At 43.2% G+C, this 17,804-nt stretch overlaps 1 protein-coding gene across 1 annotated transcript; it reads right to left on the bottom strand.

Moving 5' to 3' along the window:
- Positions 1 to 1,314: 1,314 nt before the first annotated feature.
- On the bottom strand, positions 1,315 to 17,804 carry RTCB (RNA 2',3'-cyclic phosphate and 5'-OH ligase). The gene is made up of 12 exons (XM_049783121.1): positions 17,706 to 17,804; positions 15,388 to 15,466; positions 13,223 to 13,290; positions 12,108 to 12,207; positions 11,242 to 11,398; positions 9,713 to 9,869; positions 8,725 to 8,884; positions 6,342 to 6,517; positions 5,301 to 5,489; positions 4,541 to 4,651; positions 3,276 to 3,395; positions 1,315 to 2,488 (listed from the first exon to the last, which is right to left on the bottom strand). Exons 1-12 carry the CDS (start codon positions 17,796 to 17,798, stop codon positions 2,381 to 2,383), a joined length of 1,518 nt encoding a protein of 505 aa, XP_049639078.1. The 5' UTR covers positions 17,799 to 17,804; the 3' UTR covers positions 1,315 to 2,380.

Here is a 17,804-nt window from a genome sequence, read left to right as displayed (position 1 = left end):
GCTAGTGCTTGCAAGGCAGACACCTTACCTCTAGCGCCACCTCGCCAGCCCCTAATCATTAATTTCTAAGGTCCCGATATGGAAGGTAGTTTTCACTAAAAATGTTACATAGAAAAACAGCTCACGAAGTCGAAACCCCATTAAACCAATCTTCTGAATGGATCCCCCTTACCTCCCTAGAGTAACTTTTTTCTTTATTCATTTTTGGATCACACCCAGCAGCACTAAGGGGTTGCTCCTGGCAGGCTCAGGGGGCCATAAGGGATGCTGGATTGGAACCACCATCCCTCTGCATGCAAGGCAAACACCCTACCTTCATGCTATCTCTCCAGCCCCCTTAGAGTAACTTTTAAAACACCTAATCAAGCTTCTCCTCTCCCCCTCACTCCTTTCTCCTTTCCCTCTTCCTTTCTCTCCCCCCATCCCTATCCCTTTCCTCTCTCCCTCTGTCACTCCTCTTTCCCTCCCTCCCTCTCCTCCTCCTAAAAAAAAAAAACACCTAATCAAATTATATATATATATACATGTATACACACACACACACACACACACACACACACACACACACACATATATATATATATATATGTATATACATGTAGCATGCCCTGCTGATGTCATTGTTTGGGGAGGGGACCTGGCTTCAATAAAAATCTTAAATGACTTTCGCTAGACACGCCATTACCTCATGTCTAGGTATTCTAGCAGAGTCACTTTCATCTTTATGTGCTCATGGCATTCATAGGTAAGGTGCTTCCCTATTCATCTGTGCACAATAGTCCTGGGTGAGTCTCAAAGTAAAAGGATCTATAATTATAGGATAACAACTCCTGATTTATTTATTTATTTATTGGTAACTTTCAATCTGTCATAAAAAAAAAAAAAAGCTTCTGTGTGGGGCCAGAGAGATAGCAAAGCGAGTAGGGCATTTGCCTTGCATGTGGCCAACCTGGGTTGGCAACTCACAAGGTCCCCTGAGCCTGCCAGGGGCGATTTCTGAGCCAAGAGTAACTCCTAAGCGCAGCCGGTGTGGCCCAAAAACCAAAATAAAATAAAAAAGTTTTTGTGTTCAGTGTTGAACACAATGATAAGCCTTTCATTACCATAAAACTTTGAGAGAAGTCTGCTTTTCTCTGGTCTTCTGAACAGTGGTATCTGATTCTAGAAAATACTTCAACAATTTTTTAAATGTTTTAGGAAAGACTATATTTAGGAAGAGTGGCTTAAGCCAATTTGGGAGAAAATGAGGAACACAGCAAAACATTAATAAAGGCAGAAAAGACTGACAATAAAATTCAAATAAAACACTGCAAGTTTTGTTAGAATTTTTATTTTACTGGCTGGATGCAACTAAAGTATTTGTAACTTGTAAAAAATTTTTTTTTCTGTTATTGGGCCATGCCAGTCTGGGCTCATGGCTTAACTCTTGGCTCTGCACTAGTGGATGGAGTCCCAGGGATCAAACCCAGGCTGATCATGTGCAAGGGAAGGGCTCTAACTGCTGGACTATCTCTCTGGCCCCTGTAACTGTCATCTTTGAGATCACAGCCCCTACCATGAAATCTGATTCAATGGCACAAGACTAAGCAACCTGACAGAGAGAGCAACTGTTCTCATCACAGCTGTGCTTATTTAATAATTTGGTCACAAATGTACTGATATTCAGGATTGTTGAGAGTTCTCTGCATCTGTGATGGTCTTTATTTAGTAAATTTGACAGAATAGGTTGATTAATGGTAGCTGACATTTTGAAGCTAAGTACTCTGCCATGTACTTAGAATAGAAGGTAGCAAATGTAAGGACAATTCTTTCTCTACTCCCATATCCTCTACTGGGTGTCTCAGCTTCATCTACTCATCTAAAACCTTATTCTGATTCATTGGGGGACAGGAAGGGGATCTCCAAGTAAACAGGGTACTTATTGTCTTGTTAGTGCAGGGCCAAGAGCCAGTCAGGGGAAGGAATGAACAAAGGTGGAAGAAAGAAAACATTCTAAACCTTATTTAATAGAATGTTCTTCATGACACCTCTCAGGATATAGACAGAGCTTGGTGTACAGAAGTTCATTCTGATGATTAAAGACTCATAAGAACTAGTAAGGCAATATCTTGATCTATTACCACCTCCTAACCGATTTTCCTAAAGATCAGTGTGGCCCTCGGGGAAGGGGCCTAAATACCCTTTTCCAAATAGGACAGTGCAGCTCCTGCACGTAGGTGAGTTTCCAGCCTCTGTGTCAGAAAACAGCAACCTCCCATCAACCGATTCAGAACAGGCAGTTAGTTGTAGGTGTGCGCCAGGCAGCAGTCATTTCTGAAGAGCGAGTCAGTCCATGTTGAGAAGTGAGGATTGGTAGTGTTTGACCTCTGGTCAGGTTCCTCTAACCTTTGATCACAGCAATTGGTCTCAGTTTAATGGCCTTCTTGCTGATCCCAGCATCATGACAGGTATTCACCACATCCGTCACATTCTTATAGGATTCAGGAGCCTGCCAGGAGGAGTCAAATTTTGTAAAAGCCTGCTTAAAATGGAACCTTGAGGGGCGCGAGGAATAGTATTTGCGGGGCAGGTTGCTTGCCTGAAGATCCACATGATCTGACGCCCTTTAACCTTTGAACTTCACCTACCTGCTATGGTAGTGGCTGTGCTCTCTTTAGAACTTCACATCTAACGCTGCTTCTGGTGGGGACGCCTTTGCTATTTCTCTCAGGAAAACTCGATGCCCTTTCCCTTAGGCCCTTCCATTTTTCCTTCAGCTATCAAATCATGGTACTCTAATGAAGACTATACCTATCATGGGAGGCTGTAGAGATGTTATAGTATCTTGCATGTTGACTCCAGTTTGATCCTGGCACCATCTACAGTCACCCAAATGCCACTGGAGTGAGAGACCTTTGACAAGAGCAGATATTGGTTGCAACCCTCTCCTCCATCTCTCTCTACAATACCCTAAAACAAACAGAAAAACTGACTTGTCAGGGTCAGAGATGTGGCTTAGTGTCAAGCTTACTTGGGTACTGGGTTTACTGTCCAGTATCACAAAAGAACAAATCCAATCTAAAATGCTCCTGCTGCATGACGCTTATAGCCCTGAAGGAGTGACACTATCTTTATGATTTGTATTATACACCATAAGTAAGTCAGAGAACATTTTATTTTTTGTGATACAAACCCTTGCTTTGCTCTGTAAATTTCTTAGTAATCATCACTTGATAAGTCAGTGCTCTGGTACATTATACAGTTTTATGTGGAACTTTTATCAAAGTTTCACTTACCTCTTCCATAACCAGTTTGGGCGAAGCAACACGGATGGCAATTCCCATATCTGCCAATTTATCTAAGACATCCTGAAAATCTAAATTACGTCGAGATTTTGCTCGGGACAATGCACGACCCTAAGGTGGGAAAGGAACAACATTCATTTATAAATTCTCAGCTAAAATTTGTGTTCAACCACAGCAATTATTAAAATAACAGGTGATAAACAGTTTCCTCTTTTGTTTGTTTTGATTTTGGGCCACACCCAGAAATGCTCAGTTATTCCTGGCACTGCACAGAAATTAAGCCCGGTGGTCCACGGGGAACCATATGGGGTGCTGGGGATCAAACCCGGGTTGGCCGCAAGCAAGGTAAGTACCCTACCCAGTGTACTATTAATAGCTCTAGCCCCACACCCCCTTTTTAGTGAGGTTCCGTAATTCACAAAAAAGTTAATGATAGTTTTATGTGTATATTGTTCCACTCCCACCAGAGTGCCTGCTTTCCTCCCAAAACACGGTTCCTGTTCCACTGCCTGGGCCATGATGAGAACTTTTAAGATATGTTCTTATACCCCTTATTTAATGAAGTTTGTTTTTGGTTGGTTGTTTTGGTGGCTACACTTGATAGTGCCTAGTACTTATTCCTGGCTGTGCTTAAGGATCACTCTTGGAAGGTTTTGGGGAACATATGGGATGCTGGGGATTGAACCGCTGGCTGCTTGAAAGTGCACTTCCTGCTGTACTTTTTTCAGCCCCTATATAAGTTTCCACTGGAACTCAGAAGTATCCTCTTTCATGTTTTGTCTATGGCTGCCTTTTCACTATAAAGGCATATAATACTTCCTGACTGGTGATTTACACAAAATTTAAATATACAGGCAGTGTACACAGGGGCTCTGATTCACAAACAGATCATATGCCTTGGTTTTTGATTGGTTTTAACAATAAGGAGCAAAATATGCAGATAATCAGTTGGCATGAATAAATTCAGGTTGAGGGGCCAGGGCAATAACTGCACAGTGGTAGGGCGTTTGCCTTGCACAAGGCTGACTCAGGATGGACCTGGGTTTGATCCCCAAGCCAGGAGCAATTTCTGAGCACATAGCCAGAAGTAACCCCTGAGAGTCACTGAGTGTGGCCCCAAAACAAAACAAACAAAAAATTCAGACTGAAAACAAACTAGACCAACCCATACCTGAAATGTGTTCAAGGTCAATTGGAAATGTCTCTCTAAATGCAAAACACTGACTAAAAGGAGAAAAAGTGTTTATTTTCCTTACCGCTCCATGGCAGGTTGTTCCGAAGGTCTCAGTCATGCCCTGCTCAGTGCCAGTAAGAACGTAACTACAGGTTCCCATGGTGCCACCAATAAGCACTGGCTGTCCTGTGAGCTGAAGAAGCAACACAAATCAATTATGTTAAAACTGAGAAAAGCTGAGTCTTTAGACTTAAATCTCTTGCCCATGAAGATTGGGAGTAAGGTGGACCATTAAAGGCACTACTAACCCTTGCAGTAACACAAGAAATTATTTGGATTTGCTCATAACTGGGAGGGGTTAGGAAGTGGAAAGCCGAACCAGAAAAGTAGAGAAGACAATGAAAGAGTAAAGACAAATTCAACTATATGGGGGAAGTGCTTGAAGCAAAAACCGGCTGAGCAAGCAGGGTTCTGCCTTCTCCAAGTTTCCTTTTCCTCATTATCAGGGGGCAGGGAACCAGGCTTTCTGACTTCATCACAGTCACATTCCAAAGGTCAAAGGGAATAGAGTGAAGTTTTAATGCTTCTCCCAATCATTTAAAGATGATTAAAAAGACGGTCTTAGGACACGTGAATGGCATAAAACAATTTTTACATAGCATGTCTTAAGACAGCACATGCAAGTCTGGGGGGGGGGGGGAGGTCACTATTTCAGTGAAGATGGGGAGTCACAGTTTCCAAGGAATATTCACAGCTACTACTTTACTGTTTAACTTCACCTGCATTGAAAATTCTCTAAATCCTGTCCCTACTGCACCCGACCACAATGACAAAGTACATACTTGGTAATCAACAGCGATGAGAGGATGGTGAGGAGGGAAAGCACGGGTGGACCCCTTCCTGTGCACCAACAGTGTCCGCTCCTTTCCGTCCACCACGTGCTGCTCCACTTTGGCAATGTTGTGAGAAACATCATAGATCACATGCAGGTCCAAGTCATCAGGGGTTGTGTTGAAGACTTTGGCGAAAGCCTAGAAGGAAAGGTTTAATTAAGTCAAACAGAAGTAGTCAGACACTTGAGGGGGCTGGAGGACAGGACAGGGAGGGGGTTCTATGGTGAAGGGAGGAGTCCAATCAGGAGGAGATGGTGGTACCAAAATGTGGTCAAGTGTTATGTATGAAACCCATTCAGCAATAGCATGTGACAGTGTGTAAACCACAGTGCAAACAGAGATATATAAAGTGCCTCTTGTAGAGGCAAACTGTTAAATGGGAGGCGACTAATAGGGGTGGTGTGGTACACTGGTTGATAGTGGACCCTGGTGAAGGGATTGATGTTGAAACACTGTATGCCTGAAACCCAATCCTGGATATGAAATTTAAAAAGGGTTTGTAACCCCTAACCTTCCTCTACTCAAGACACAGAGCAGAGAGATTCTTAGCATATTAAAGCCTTGTAGAACACTTTCCTGCTACAAATAAGAAAAAAAAGCCAGAAAACAGCTCTTTAGAGCTGCTTAGGGATTGCAGTTAGCCTGTTCCTGAAAGAACCAGAAATGTAAGAGTTAAAAAAGTCTATATTAATCTTTACATAATGAACAAATCAGCATCTTGACTATAAGGCAGACTTTGCTCTATTGGTTGCAGTTTTGATTGAGAGGCTGTGTGGCTAATACTCATGCCATTCTTCAGCACTGCTTCCCCCTCAGCCTCAGCATCCTGGTGAACAGCACTTACAGCATCACCTCTGCTCAAGTAATCTGGTTTTTCTTCTTCCCAAATACCCCATGCCTGAAATGCTGAGGATTTTCTCTGGGCAAACACCAAAAGCACTCTTCACATCAAAAGAACAACTCTGAAGATAAAAGCAACTGGCAGAGTACCTGGCGGGTTAGGAAGGTCATAGAAGAACGGTTGACCCAGGCGTAGTTTCCGGCTGCTGCCATTCCCTTCAGATAATCCTGACCCTCTGGGGAGGAGATCCGGGCACAGGCCAACTGACGGTCATTGACTATGATCTTGTCTCTCTTCATGGCTTTTTCCATAGCCACTAAGGCATCTGGAACAAGAGAGCAAGTCAAATAGGTCATCTTTCTTTTTGTGACCTGGTTTACTGTCAAAAGAGAATCTCCATTCAAAACCCTACTGGGGCTGTAGAGCTGGCCCAAAGGCAGGTGTTCATAGGGGAGGCCCGGGTTGAATCTCAAACACTGCATGATCCCTTAAGCATTGTTGGAAGGGACTCTCCTCCCTCTGACCAAACAGAGAAGTACTAAGCACCAATACAGGTGATTCCAAATAAACAAAATCAGAACCATTCTGAAAGTAGTAAAACACAACCATGCCTTGAAAATATGGTCAAAATATACTAGAGGGCCAGAGAGATAGCATGGAGGTAGGGTGTTTGCCTTGTATTCAAAAGGATGGTGGTTAGAATCCCAGCATTCCATATGGTCCTCCTGAGCCTGCCAGGAGCGATTTCCTGAGCATAGAGTCAGGAGTAACCACTGAGCGCTGCCAGACGTGATCCCAAAACCAACACACACACACACACACACACACACACACACACACACACACACACACACACACACGAGAATCTTCTCTCTCATCTGAATAAGCTATGTGTACTACAATGATAATAAAAAGAACATCTGCCCTCTAGAAACTTGTAAGGGATAGAGACTTAGAGATGGGCCCAATCACTCCTGGCATGGCATATAAATGAGGCAAAAAGGTAAAACAGTATCGTGTAAAAATAAAAGTAGCAGGGATCAGAGAGCTAGTAGATTAGATGCCTGCCTTACATGCAGTTGATCTTGGTTTTGATCCCTAGCACTGCTTACAGTCCTCCAAGTACCACTGGGGGTCACAAACAGACAGAAATAGGTTGTAAGTAAGCCCCACCAGTAATGGCCCCCAAATCCAATTAATCAAGGAACTGTTAATGTTTTTTGAAAATGAGAGTATTTTAACATTTTGAGACTACAGATGTATTTACCTTATTCAAATTTGACTACAACTAAGAAAGTACATATATTTTTATGTATTCCATCATTGGATGTTTTGGGGTTTTTTTGGCCACACACCCGGTGACGCTCAGGGATTACTCCTGACTATGTGCTCAGAAATCGTTACTGGCTTGGGGGAACCATATGGGACACCAGGTGATTAAACCACGCGGTCTGTCCTAGGTAAGCTGCATGCAAAACAAATGCCCTACTGCTGTACCACTGTTCCGGTACCAAATTTTACTTTTCTTAATAGGGACCACACCAGGCAATGCTCACAAATGGTGTTTCAGGTCTGATAGTTTGGTGCTTAGCGCCAAAGTCACACCAGCCAGTGCTAGGGAAATGTACAGCAAGGAACTAAACTTGGGGCACACACAAGGCTTAATACACCTGTTTCTTTTTTTTCTTCTTCCGGTTTTTTTGGTCACATCCGGCGACGCTCAGGGGTTACTCCTGTCTCCACGCTCAGAAATTGCTCCTGGCAGACTCGGGGACCATGTGGGATTTCAGGATTTAAACCACCGTCCTTCTGCATGCAAGGCAAACACTTTACCTTCATGCTATCTGTTTGGCCCCAAGGCTTATACTCTTAACCTCTGAATCATCTCTTTGGTCTTTGGTACCAATTGGAAAAAAAAAGTTACAGTTCAGGGGCCAAAGGAATAGATAGCATAGCAGGTAGGGCATTTGTCTTGCACACGGCTGATCTGATTTTGATCCCCAGTATTCCATATGCTCCTGAGCCTGCCAAGAGTAATCTATGATTGAAGAGCCAGGAGAAACCTCTTAGTGTTGCTGGGTGTGGCCCCAAACCCAAAAAATATAAATAATTAAGTTACAGTCCTATGAGGTTACTGAATTTGTTCAAGGTCACAATTGCTAGTTACTACACAGTCTTAGTTCATCATTTTATCTCTGAAATCTCTGTATGTATTCTCTTAAAATAGAATATCTCAGGGTCAGTGATGGTAGGTAGCAGGTAGGGCATTTGCCTTGCATGTGACCAACCTTGGTTTGGATCCTGATACCTTATCTGGTTCCTAGAGCCCAGCCCAGAGTGATTCCTGAGTTCACAGATAGGAGTAAGCCCTGAACACCACCGTGCGTGGCCCCAAAACAAATCAATGAAAACAAAAAAAAGAAGGAAAATTTCAGCACTTGAGACCAAAGGTGGGGGATGGAGAGGAAAAGTAACATTCAGTATTTTATAAAACATTCTAGCAATGAACCAAAGATCAGATCTAGAACATACCTGTTGCTACCTGGTGGCCCAGGCCTCTGCTTCCACTGTGTATCATCACACACACCTGCCCCTTATGGTCGATCCCCATTTTTTTGGCAGCATATTCATTGAAAATTTCATCTACAACCTGGATTTCTGCATAGTGGTTGCCTGCTCCAAGGGTCCCCAACTATAAATGCACAGTAAAACAGCCAGTTAGAACATTCACTGAAAAGGGACACAGGTAAAAACCATCAACAGACAAGCCTTAAAGTCTTTCAGGCAACAAACTGATTTTTAAGCTTTAGAAATATAAAGCAATAATATGAATAGCAAGAATGACTAAGCTTGGGCTAGAGTGATAGTACAGCAGGTACGGTGTTTGTCTTGCTTGTGGCTGACCTGGGTTCAATTCCCAGCATCCTATAGAGTCCTGAATCCTGCCAGGTGTGACCCGTGAGAGAAGAGCCTGAAGCAAGCGCTGAGCACTGCTGGGTGTGGTCCAAAACAAAAAACAAATGCAAACAAGAATAACTATAGAGTGACTGTTCTTATCCACCTGGGACACACACCAATAAAGCTTTATGTACTCAAGGTTCTTATCACATTTCAAGCATTTTGAAGAGGGACTGGAGAGACAGTCATGCTTTGCTTGCAGGAGGCTTAAATTCAAGCCCTGACATCTCATGGTTCCCTGAGTGCTGCTGACCCCTGAAAAAAGCCAAGAAAAATTGCCCTTCCTCAACTCTGCCTGTCCAATAAATAAATGAAAATAAACAATCTAAAACATCATTAAAGTCCTTGTTCAAATGACTTCTGCAGAAATGGAGTGATAGTACACTAGTTTGCATGTGGCTCTCCTCGGTTTGATCCTCAGAACCAGAGTCCTTTGACCAGTGCCAAGAGTTACTCCTAAGTGCAGAGAGCCAGGAGAAAGCCCTGAGCATGTTTGAGTATGGCCCCAAAACTCCCAGTACGGAAATGTATGAGAAAACATACATGCAACCCTGGGTGTTACCTGAGGCAGGCCTCTTTTCTTGGCTCTGGCAGAGACCTTGTTGGGGTCTGCTTGCAGCATTCTCCCGTACTCCTCACAGTGCTCTTTGTCCTCAGCCCAGGCATAGCCTTCTCTTAGGGACCAATCTACACCCATTTCTAAGGCTTCCTCCAAGTCTCTGTGAGAATCACAAGATGCCAATCATTTCAATGTACAGACAAATTGTACAGACCATTGTAGGAACCATATACAGACCAATGTATGAACAAACAAGTCAAAAAAATAAAAAAAGGGAAGGAAAACACCACTTCTTGACTACCTCCTATGTCATATTTAGGAAAGGGCATTTGGCTTTGTTGCAGCAGCACTTTGACGCTACGGTACACATATGCTAAATTCGTAGGAGGAAAAATCTTTGATTTTTATAAAGAGTTTGCCCTCTTCTACTTATTTTTCAGCTTTAGAAATAAAACAGGGCCAGAGTTATAGTATAGTGGGCAAGGTGGCCAACCTGGGTAATCCCCCACATCCCATATGGTCTCCCAAGCCCACCCACCAGGAGTGATTCCTAAATGCAGAGCCAGTACTAATCCCATCCCCTGAACACCACCGGGTTAGGGACACTCTGCCCAAAAAATACCAAACAAACAAAATCAGAATCCAGAGAAAAACATGTAACACTATTTTCCAAGCTGGGAAGATAGTGCACAGAGCTGAAGCACATGTCCTGCTGAATGCCCAAGTTTGAGCAGTGGCTTTGCATTGTCCCCTAAGTTCAGCTAGGGTTACTTCTGAGATAGGAGTAGCTCATGACCACCGTGGGGTGTGGGCCTCTGCAAAGAACAAAACAGTATGTAACACTTGGCCAAAGGATACAAGAAGTGTTATTCAAAAGGAAGGTTGTGGATAAATATAGGTGCACTGAAAAAAGGCAGTGTGGTTCAGAACTCAGTCTTTGATTCGGGAAGATCCTTGCTATGACTCCTAACTATATGCTTTCTAATTAATTACTATATTCCCTCTAAACCATAATTTCTTTTCTTGAAAATTAGGGACATGGGGCCGGAGAGATAGCATGGAGGTAAAGCGTGCATGCCTTGCATGCAGAAGGACGGTGGTTCGAATCCCGGCATCCCATATGGTCCCTTGAGCCTGCCAGGAGCAATTTCTGAGCATAGAGCCAGGAGGAACCCCTGAGCGCTGCCGGGAGTGACCCAAAAACCAAAAAGAAAATTAGGGGACAGATTGGGTGTTATCTAGGAGAAACAAGGTGGTACATGCATATAACAACATAATGCCTTACATACAAGTGCTCAATAAACATTAGTGGATTATATTCTAAATATTACTTTGCTAACTTTGTAAGAATGAACACAATGTGGCTAATTCTGCCATAAACAGGCTGGACTTTGTACTGACTGATAAAACCAATTCATTACTATTTCCTGGAAAGTAAAGAACAATCCTCCTTTTTCAAGAATCTATACTGGAAACAATGTGAAGGTCTTTCGGTCCTCTCTCACTTCATCTACAGAAATGTGTGCTCTTACTTGGCATTCATTGGGATGACACCTTTGGATCCCACGCCAACAGGAATATGATCAAACATTGCCTGGGCAAGTTGCTCCTTCACAGGCTGAACATCACCCTCATCTAAATTGGTTCTCAGCAAGCGGACACCACAGTTGATATCAAACCCGACACCACCTATAATGTACAGAATGGTTAGTAAAAATCAGCAAAACCAGGTAGCTGAGCATCATTATCCAGGGTTTGCTACCACAGTTATAAAGTTAAAAGAGAATTATTTTAAAGGTGATTACTATTTTTATCCAACCAGGCGCTCGGTGTATGCCAGCGATATACTCCAGCCTTGCCCCACCTGCTTTTCTTCAGGCAACCTTGATTCTATCATCAGAGTCCGTGGGTCTTTCCTTTTGTTTGTTTTGGGCCATATCTAGTACTCAGAAGGTACTCCTGGCTCTGTGTTCAGGAATCACTCCTAGCAGGCTCAGGAGATCGTACGAGATGCGTGGACTGAACCTGAGTCAGCTACATAGAAGGCAAACACCCTCCCTGCTGTGCTATTGCTCTAGCCCCTGGTCTTTTTCTTTGACTTTGTTGATCAATTTTATATCCTTGTATTGTATACATAAGTGCACTCAATCAATACTTGTCCTTTATTTCTAATTTATTTTGCTTCATGTAAATTCAAGAAATTTACAGGAATAACTTCAAGAAGTCCAAGTAAAATAACTTTATATGAGTGCTAGAAATTCTCTCAGAAAGGAAAGGAAACTAAGACAAAAGACCACGAGGCTGAGTGTTGCACATAGGAGCAGTGCTGTTCTTTCCAGAAAGGCTGCAATTTCCAGAGAAAAGCTGAAACCTGGCTGGAGAGACCTGGAGGGCTTACCTGGGGATACAACTGCTTGAGGGTCATTCATATCAAAGGCTGCCATATTGCCAATAGCAAACCCATAACCTGAATGGACATCAGGAAGCCCAATAGATCTCTGAAAGAGAATGAAAAAAAAAAAAAATGAGATACAACTTTCTCAACCTGGACCTCTGGTTTTGAAAAACTTTAAGTGTTTCCCAGATAGATTGTGAGCTGAAGCACTCTCCAAATCAAGAGTCTAGTTCTATATAATCTTCTCTATTGATGACAATTAGGTGCAAAAACTATCATAAAGCAAAGGTAAGGAGGGAGGAATCTTGTGAGGTCTAATAATTAAGGACCCCTGAAATGGAAAAGGCTTGTTGTAACAAGGTACTAGGAAGATCTCCTATCATTTACCAGAAAAATATAATCCATTTGACTATAAGGAGTCTCTAATTTTTGGGGCCACAAAGTAGCCAGGAAGAATGCAGGGCTAATATGTAAGGACATGTAGAGATACCTAGACACAATTTCCTTAATGCACAAATCCTGTCATTTTATCATCATCATCTCCCCACAAATGTCCACATAGTACTTGGCACAAGGCTCCCAAAATACTGAATTGATTTATGTTAGTATCTGCTGCTAATGATGGAATCTGATGAGGCCCGTCTGCACTGTCCAGGTCTATCTCTATTAGTACCATGCCCTTGCCATTCCAGTCATGTCCAGGACAGCTGTTACTCTTTTGTCCTTCTCAGACCTAACCTTGAAACTCCTGTATATTCCTTTTCTAACCATCCTTAAATATGGGGCCGATGCAGCCAATAGCTGGAGCATACTTAAGTCAAGAATGATGTAGAAGGACAGAGAAACTGAAAACAGCCAGGGATATGATTGAGCAGCAGGCCCAGTAACTAGCACAGCAGAAAACAGGAAAATATAGAAAAACTAAAAACCAACCAAAATCTCCCAGATTCTAACCAAAGGCAACCAGAAGCTGAGATGGTATCCAGGCTCTAATAATAAGTCCCACAGTTGTTCCTAGACTATTGACAGTCACTACATAACACCACTTATTGGATGACACAGTCATTTATCTATTTAATAGTCTATTAGAGGAAGAGAAATGCTGTATGTAAACTCACATGAACAATCCCAGGCAGGGCTGCTACGTTGCCTATTTGTTTCATAGCAGGCAGGAAGCCACCAACACCTGTACACAAACACTTAACATTAGAAAAGAGAACATGCTTGTCTTTTAGCATGAACTAGAATCCTGTTTCTAATTTGCACTAAACGAAGGGGAGATCACTCCAAAACAGTCCAAAAAAATGTTGAGCTAGAGGTGGAAAGAGAGTGAGTTTTCTTCCAGGTGGGAGACCAACCTGAGGGGATGGGGGCTAATGGAGAGATCCAAGATTATTTTTTAGCATCCTGTGTGCATTGGAGAGCCTCTTACAAATCTACCTGGGAGCAGTTAGCCCTATGCTGTCAATATATAAAAAGGCCTTCTTTCTAGTGTTCCTTTTGCTTAGTAAAGAAATTATCACTCAAGATAATTCTTGAGGATTCTGGTATTCTGGTGGAGGACCTGGTGAAGCAGTACTAAGAACAGAGAAGGGTCTTGGGCACATTGGTGGTGGTGAAATGTTGTAAAGCAAAACTATAAAGTTAACATTATTTGATCAAGTTACTTAAACTACTATTCTAAAAAGTAAAAAAGCAAAGGGGGCCTGAGAGATAGTACAGGGTAAAGTTATTTGACTTTCAAGTGGCCAACTTCAATTTGATTCCTGAGCTCTTCTAGGTATGGCCCCAACCTTCCACTGCTTGATTTGTAGGTAATCAACCAGGATTTAATACCTGGCACAAAATGTAGTGTCTACCCTCCATCCTCATCCTACCAGGAGTGATCCCTGAGTAAAGAGGCAGGAGTAAGTCCTGAGCACCACTAGGTATGAACACCCCAAAACCAAAAAATAAACTTCAACAGCTTTGAAATCAGACATTCAGGAGATGATTTCTGGTTCTATCACCAAGAAACCTGTGTATACTTGGATGAACTAAGATTATACCTTGCTTAGCCTTGACTTAACATTTATAAAATGGAGATAGTATTGAAAGTGCTAGCAGTGCATCAACTTGCATCTAGATGCAAGAACTACTTGCATCTCTTAAATGCAGTCAATTATATCTCTTGTGATTCTTGTCTGAGATCTGCTGAAAAATCAACGAGCTTCTCCCAGCTTTCTACAAGGTTTCTACAAAAGGGCCAAAGAGACAGCAAAATGATAAGAGTGTTTGCCTTGCATGTGGCAGACCCAGGAGGGACCTGGTTTGATTCCCTGCATCATATATGGTCCCCCAGCCTACTGGGATGATTTCTGAGTACAGAGCCAGGAGTGAACCCTGAGCACCAAGTGTGGCTCCCAAACCAATCAATCAATAATAAATAAAAAAATGATTTCTACAAGGCCATCACTAAGTTATGTTATCAAGGTTATCACAAAAAAATAAAGTTTTGGGGCCGGAGAGATAGCATGGAGGAAGGGCATTTGCCTTGCATGCAGAAGGATGGTGGTTTGAATCCCGGCATCCCATTTGGTCCCCAAGCCTGCCAGGAGCAATTTCTGAGTGTAGAGCCAGGAGGAACTCCTGAGCGCTGCCGGGTGTGAATTAATTTTAAAAAAGAAAAAAAAAAAAAACCACTAAAGCTTTTTGGTTTAATTTCAAGTACTGGCAATCCTTTAACAATATTCTTGTATTTTTATAACTTTGGAAGGGGGTCCCACATCCAGCTGTGCTCAGGGATCACTTCTGACAATACTAAGGTACTTTATGTGGTATAGGAATTGAACCTAGGCTTGTTGTGTGCAAGCCAAGTGCCTCATCTGCTGTACTAGCGCTCTAGTCCTGATTTTTGCTTTTGTGCAACACTGAGTGGTGCTCAGGGCTCACTAATGGAGGGAACTGGGGGACCAAATAAGGTACCAGGGATTGAATCTGGGTCAACAGTAGGCGAAGCAAGCAACTCTACCCTCTCTAGTTCCAATATTTTTTGTTTTTAAATAATTACTTGAGTTGCCCTCCTTCCCTTCACCCCAGGCCAAAGGGAAGATACTTTGTTTGGTTTTGGTTTTTGGGTTATATCTGGTGGTGCTCAGGAAATCACTCCTGACAGTGCTCAGAGGAACACATGGACGCCAGTGATTGAACCTGGGTCAGATGCTTGTAAGGGCAAGTGCCCTGCGCACTGTATTATTACTCTGGCCCTGGAGAAAACACGTTGTGTACCACTCTATATACTCACCACCACCTCGGCAAGCATTCCTTAATTCCTCAAACATTAATTTTTCCAGAGAATCATTTACATAAAAAACTCCTTCAACCTAAGAACAAAGAAAAGAAAAAAACTAAGAACACATATACAAGATATATATGCATAGAACAGAATGCAAACATTGTATGCAACACTCATTTTACTTTACTTTATAAAGCCCTTTCGAATTACCTTATGCAAAAAATTTCTACCAAAAACTATAAAACGATCACATCTTTAAATATGGGCGGGGGCATGGAGAGACAGTACAGCAGGTAAGGCTTGATTTCTGGCATCCTATATGGTCCCCTGAGCACTGTCAGGATGATGCCTGAATGCAGAGTCAGGAGTAATCCCTAAGCATTGTCAGATGTGACCCAAAAGCAAAAACTGAAATGAGGCTGAATTGAGAGTACAGTGGGTAGGGCACTTGCCTTTGGCATATGGCTGACCTGGGTTTGATCCCTTGCATCCCTTATGGTAATCTGAACACCTCTATGAGTAATTCCAGAGTGTAGAGCCAGGAATGACCCCTAAGCACCTGGCAGGCTCGGGGGACCATATGGATACCGGGAATTGAACCAATCCTAGGTTGGCCTTATGATGCAAGGCAAACACCCCACCGCTGTGCTATCTCTCTGGCCCCAGAAAGAAAGAATTTGAACATCTTGTATGTGGGTTTGGTGAGGTTGAGGCACTTGTCTTGCAGATGGCTAACCCAGGTTGGATCCCCCTTTGGCACTTCATACCCAAGTACCACCAGATGTATTCCTAATCTAAGAGCAAGGACTAAATCCTGAGCAGACAGGTGTGGCCCCTAAAACAAAATAAATAAAAACTGCATATGTGTGATGTCTTCCAATTATGCTCTCACTTAGGTTAAAGGTCTCAGTACTTCTAAAATATAGACAGGTTTCAATATAGATGATTCAAAGATTCAACCTCTAAACATGAAAATGCAATAATCTGACACCATGATTCATGGCACTTTTCTGTGCCCAGCTGATTTTCACATTTATACTTTAAAAAGCAACGAGTTCACTAAATTTAACATGTGACTATGTACCCGTTATCAATTGTATACTGAGAAAGTAAAGCTTTTTTTTTTTTAATAATAAAAAGCATTGCAAGAAGCAATGAACTATCTAATTATGTAACACCAGAAAGGTTGGAACATTTTTTTTTTATCAGTGATCAAATACTAGAAAGGGGCTGCCTTGACACACAGATCCAAAGACTTAACCCTTTACTAATTGGGTGAGAAATACTGAGACAGCTCAAAGGGCTGGGGCCCTTGCTTGGCATGAGGGAGGCCTGGATTGGTGCCTTAGCCACAGAAAGATTCCCAATCAAGGCTCTTATGAATAAACCAAAACTTCCTGACCTATATACTGAACTGAAAGGGGCTTTAAAGGGCTAAAAAGGGCCGGAGCGGTGGCGCAAGCAGTAGGGCATTTGCCTTGCACACGCTGGCCTAGGATGCCCGGGCATCCCATATGGTCCCCCAAAGCCAGGAGCGATTTCTAGGCGCATAGCCAGGAATAATCCCTGAGCATCACCGGGTGTGGTCCGAAAACAAAACAAAACTAACAAAAAGGGCTAAAAGGGCCTCTGGGGCTTCTCTCCTGGAGCCATAGGACAGACTGGGTTGCAAGGTCGGTGCCTTTATAAAAAGATTTCAACTCTCAATTCCCAAGGGGTGTGGCAGTAAAATGGGTACAAACTGTTAAAGTCGGAACTGCTAATGGCAACAACTTTGGTTGGACACCAAGACCACGCACACATTCACGTTATATTTCTTAAATAGAGAAAACAACTGCCTCAGCAAATCCCTAGCCTCACCCTTCCCAGATCTACTTTCTTTCTGGGGGTAGAGGAGAAATAACTCGAGAAGACAGCCTCGAAGGCCACGAGGAACCCCTTCAGGCAGAGAGGCGCGAGATCGGGGACGCCTCTGGGGCATGGGAAACAAATCGTAAATTCCTCCAGGAAATTAGCGGGGAGCCCAATAACAGGTCCTGCCGCATAACGGGGTCCAGGCTGGGGTGGAGGATCAGAACCGTATTCTTGCAAACAAACCCCGGGGCAATGCATGCAGCGTCCGGGCCCCAGCTGCAAAAGTCAGTGCCAATGGGCCGCTTGGAGAGATTGCACGGAGGCAGGGCGTTTGCCTTGCATGCAGAAGAACGGTGGTTCGAGTCCCGGCATCCCATATGGTCCCCTGAGCCTGGGGGAAGGCCAAGAGCGGCCTCCCGGGGCGGGCAAAGAGGCCCCAAGCAACCCGCCCGAAGGCCCCGCCGTGGCCTCACCTGCATGTTGGGCACGAAGCCCTTCTTGATTCGCCAGCAGTTCTTATTGATCTTTTCCAAGAACTGCAGCTCATCGTTATAGTTCCGACTCATGGCGGC

This window comes from Suncus etruscus, chromosome 11 (genome assembly GCF_024139225.1).
Source record: "Suncus etruscus isolate mSunEtr1 chromosome 11, mSunEtr1.pri.cur, whole genome shotgun sequence".
Classification (NCBI taxonomy): Eukaryota; Metazoa; Chordata; class Mammalia; order Eulipotyphla; family Soricidae; genus Suncus; species Suncus etruscus.
Note: the sequence above shows the minus strand (reverse complement) of the source record. Positions and strands in the feature narration are given on the sequence as shown.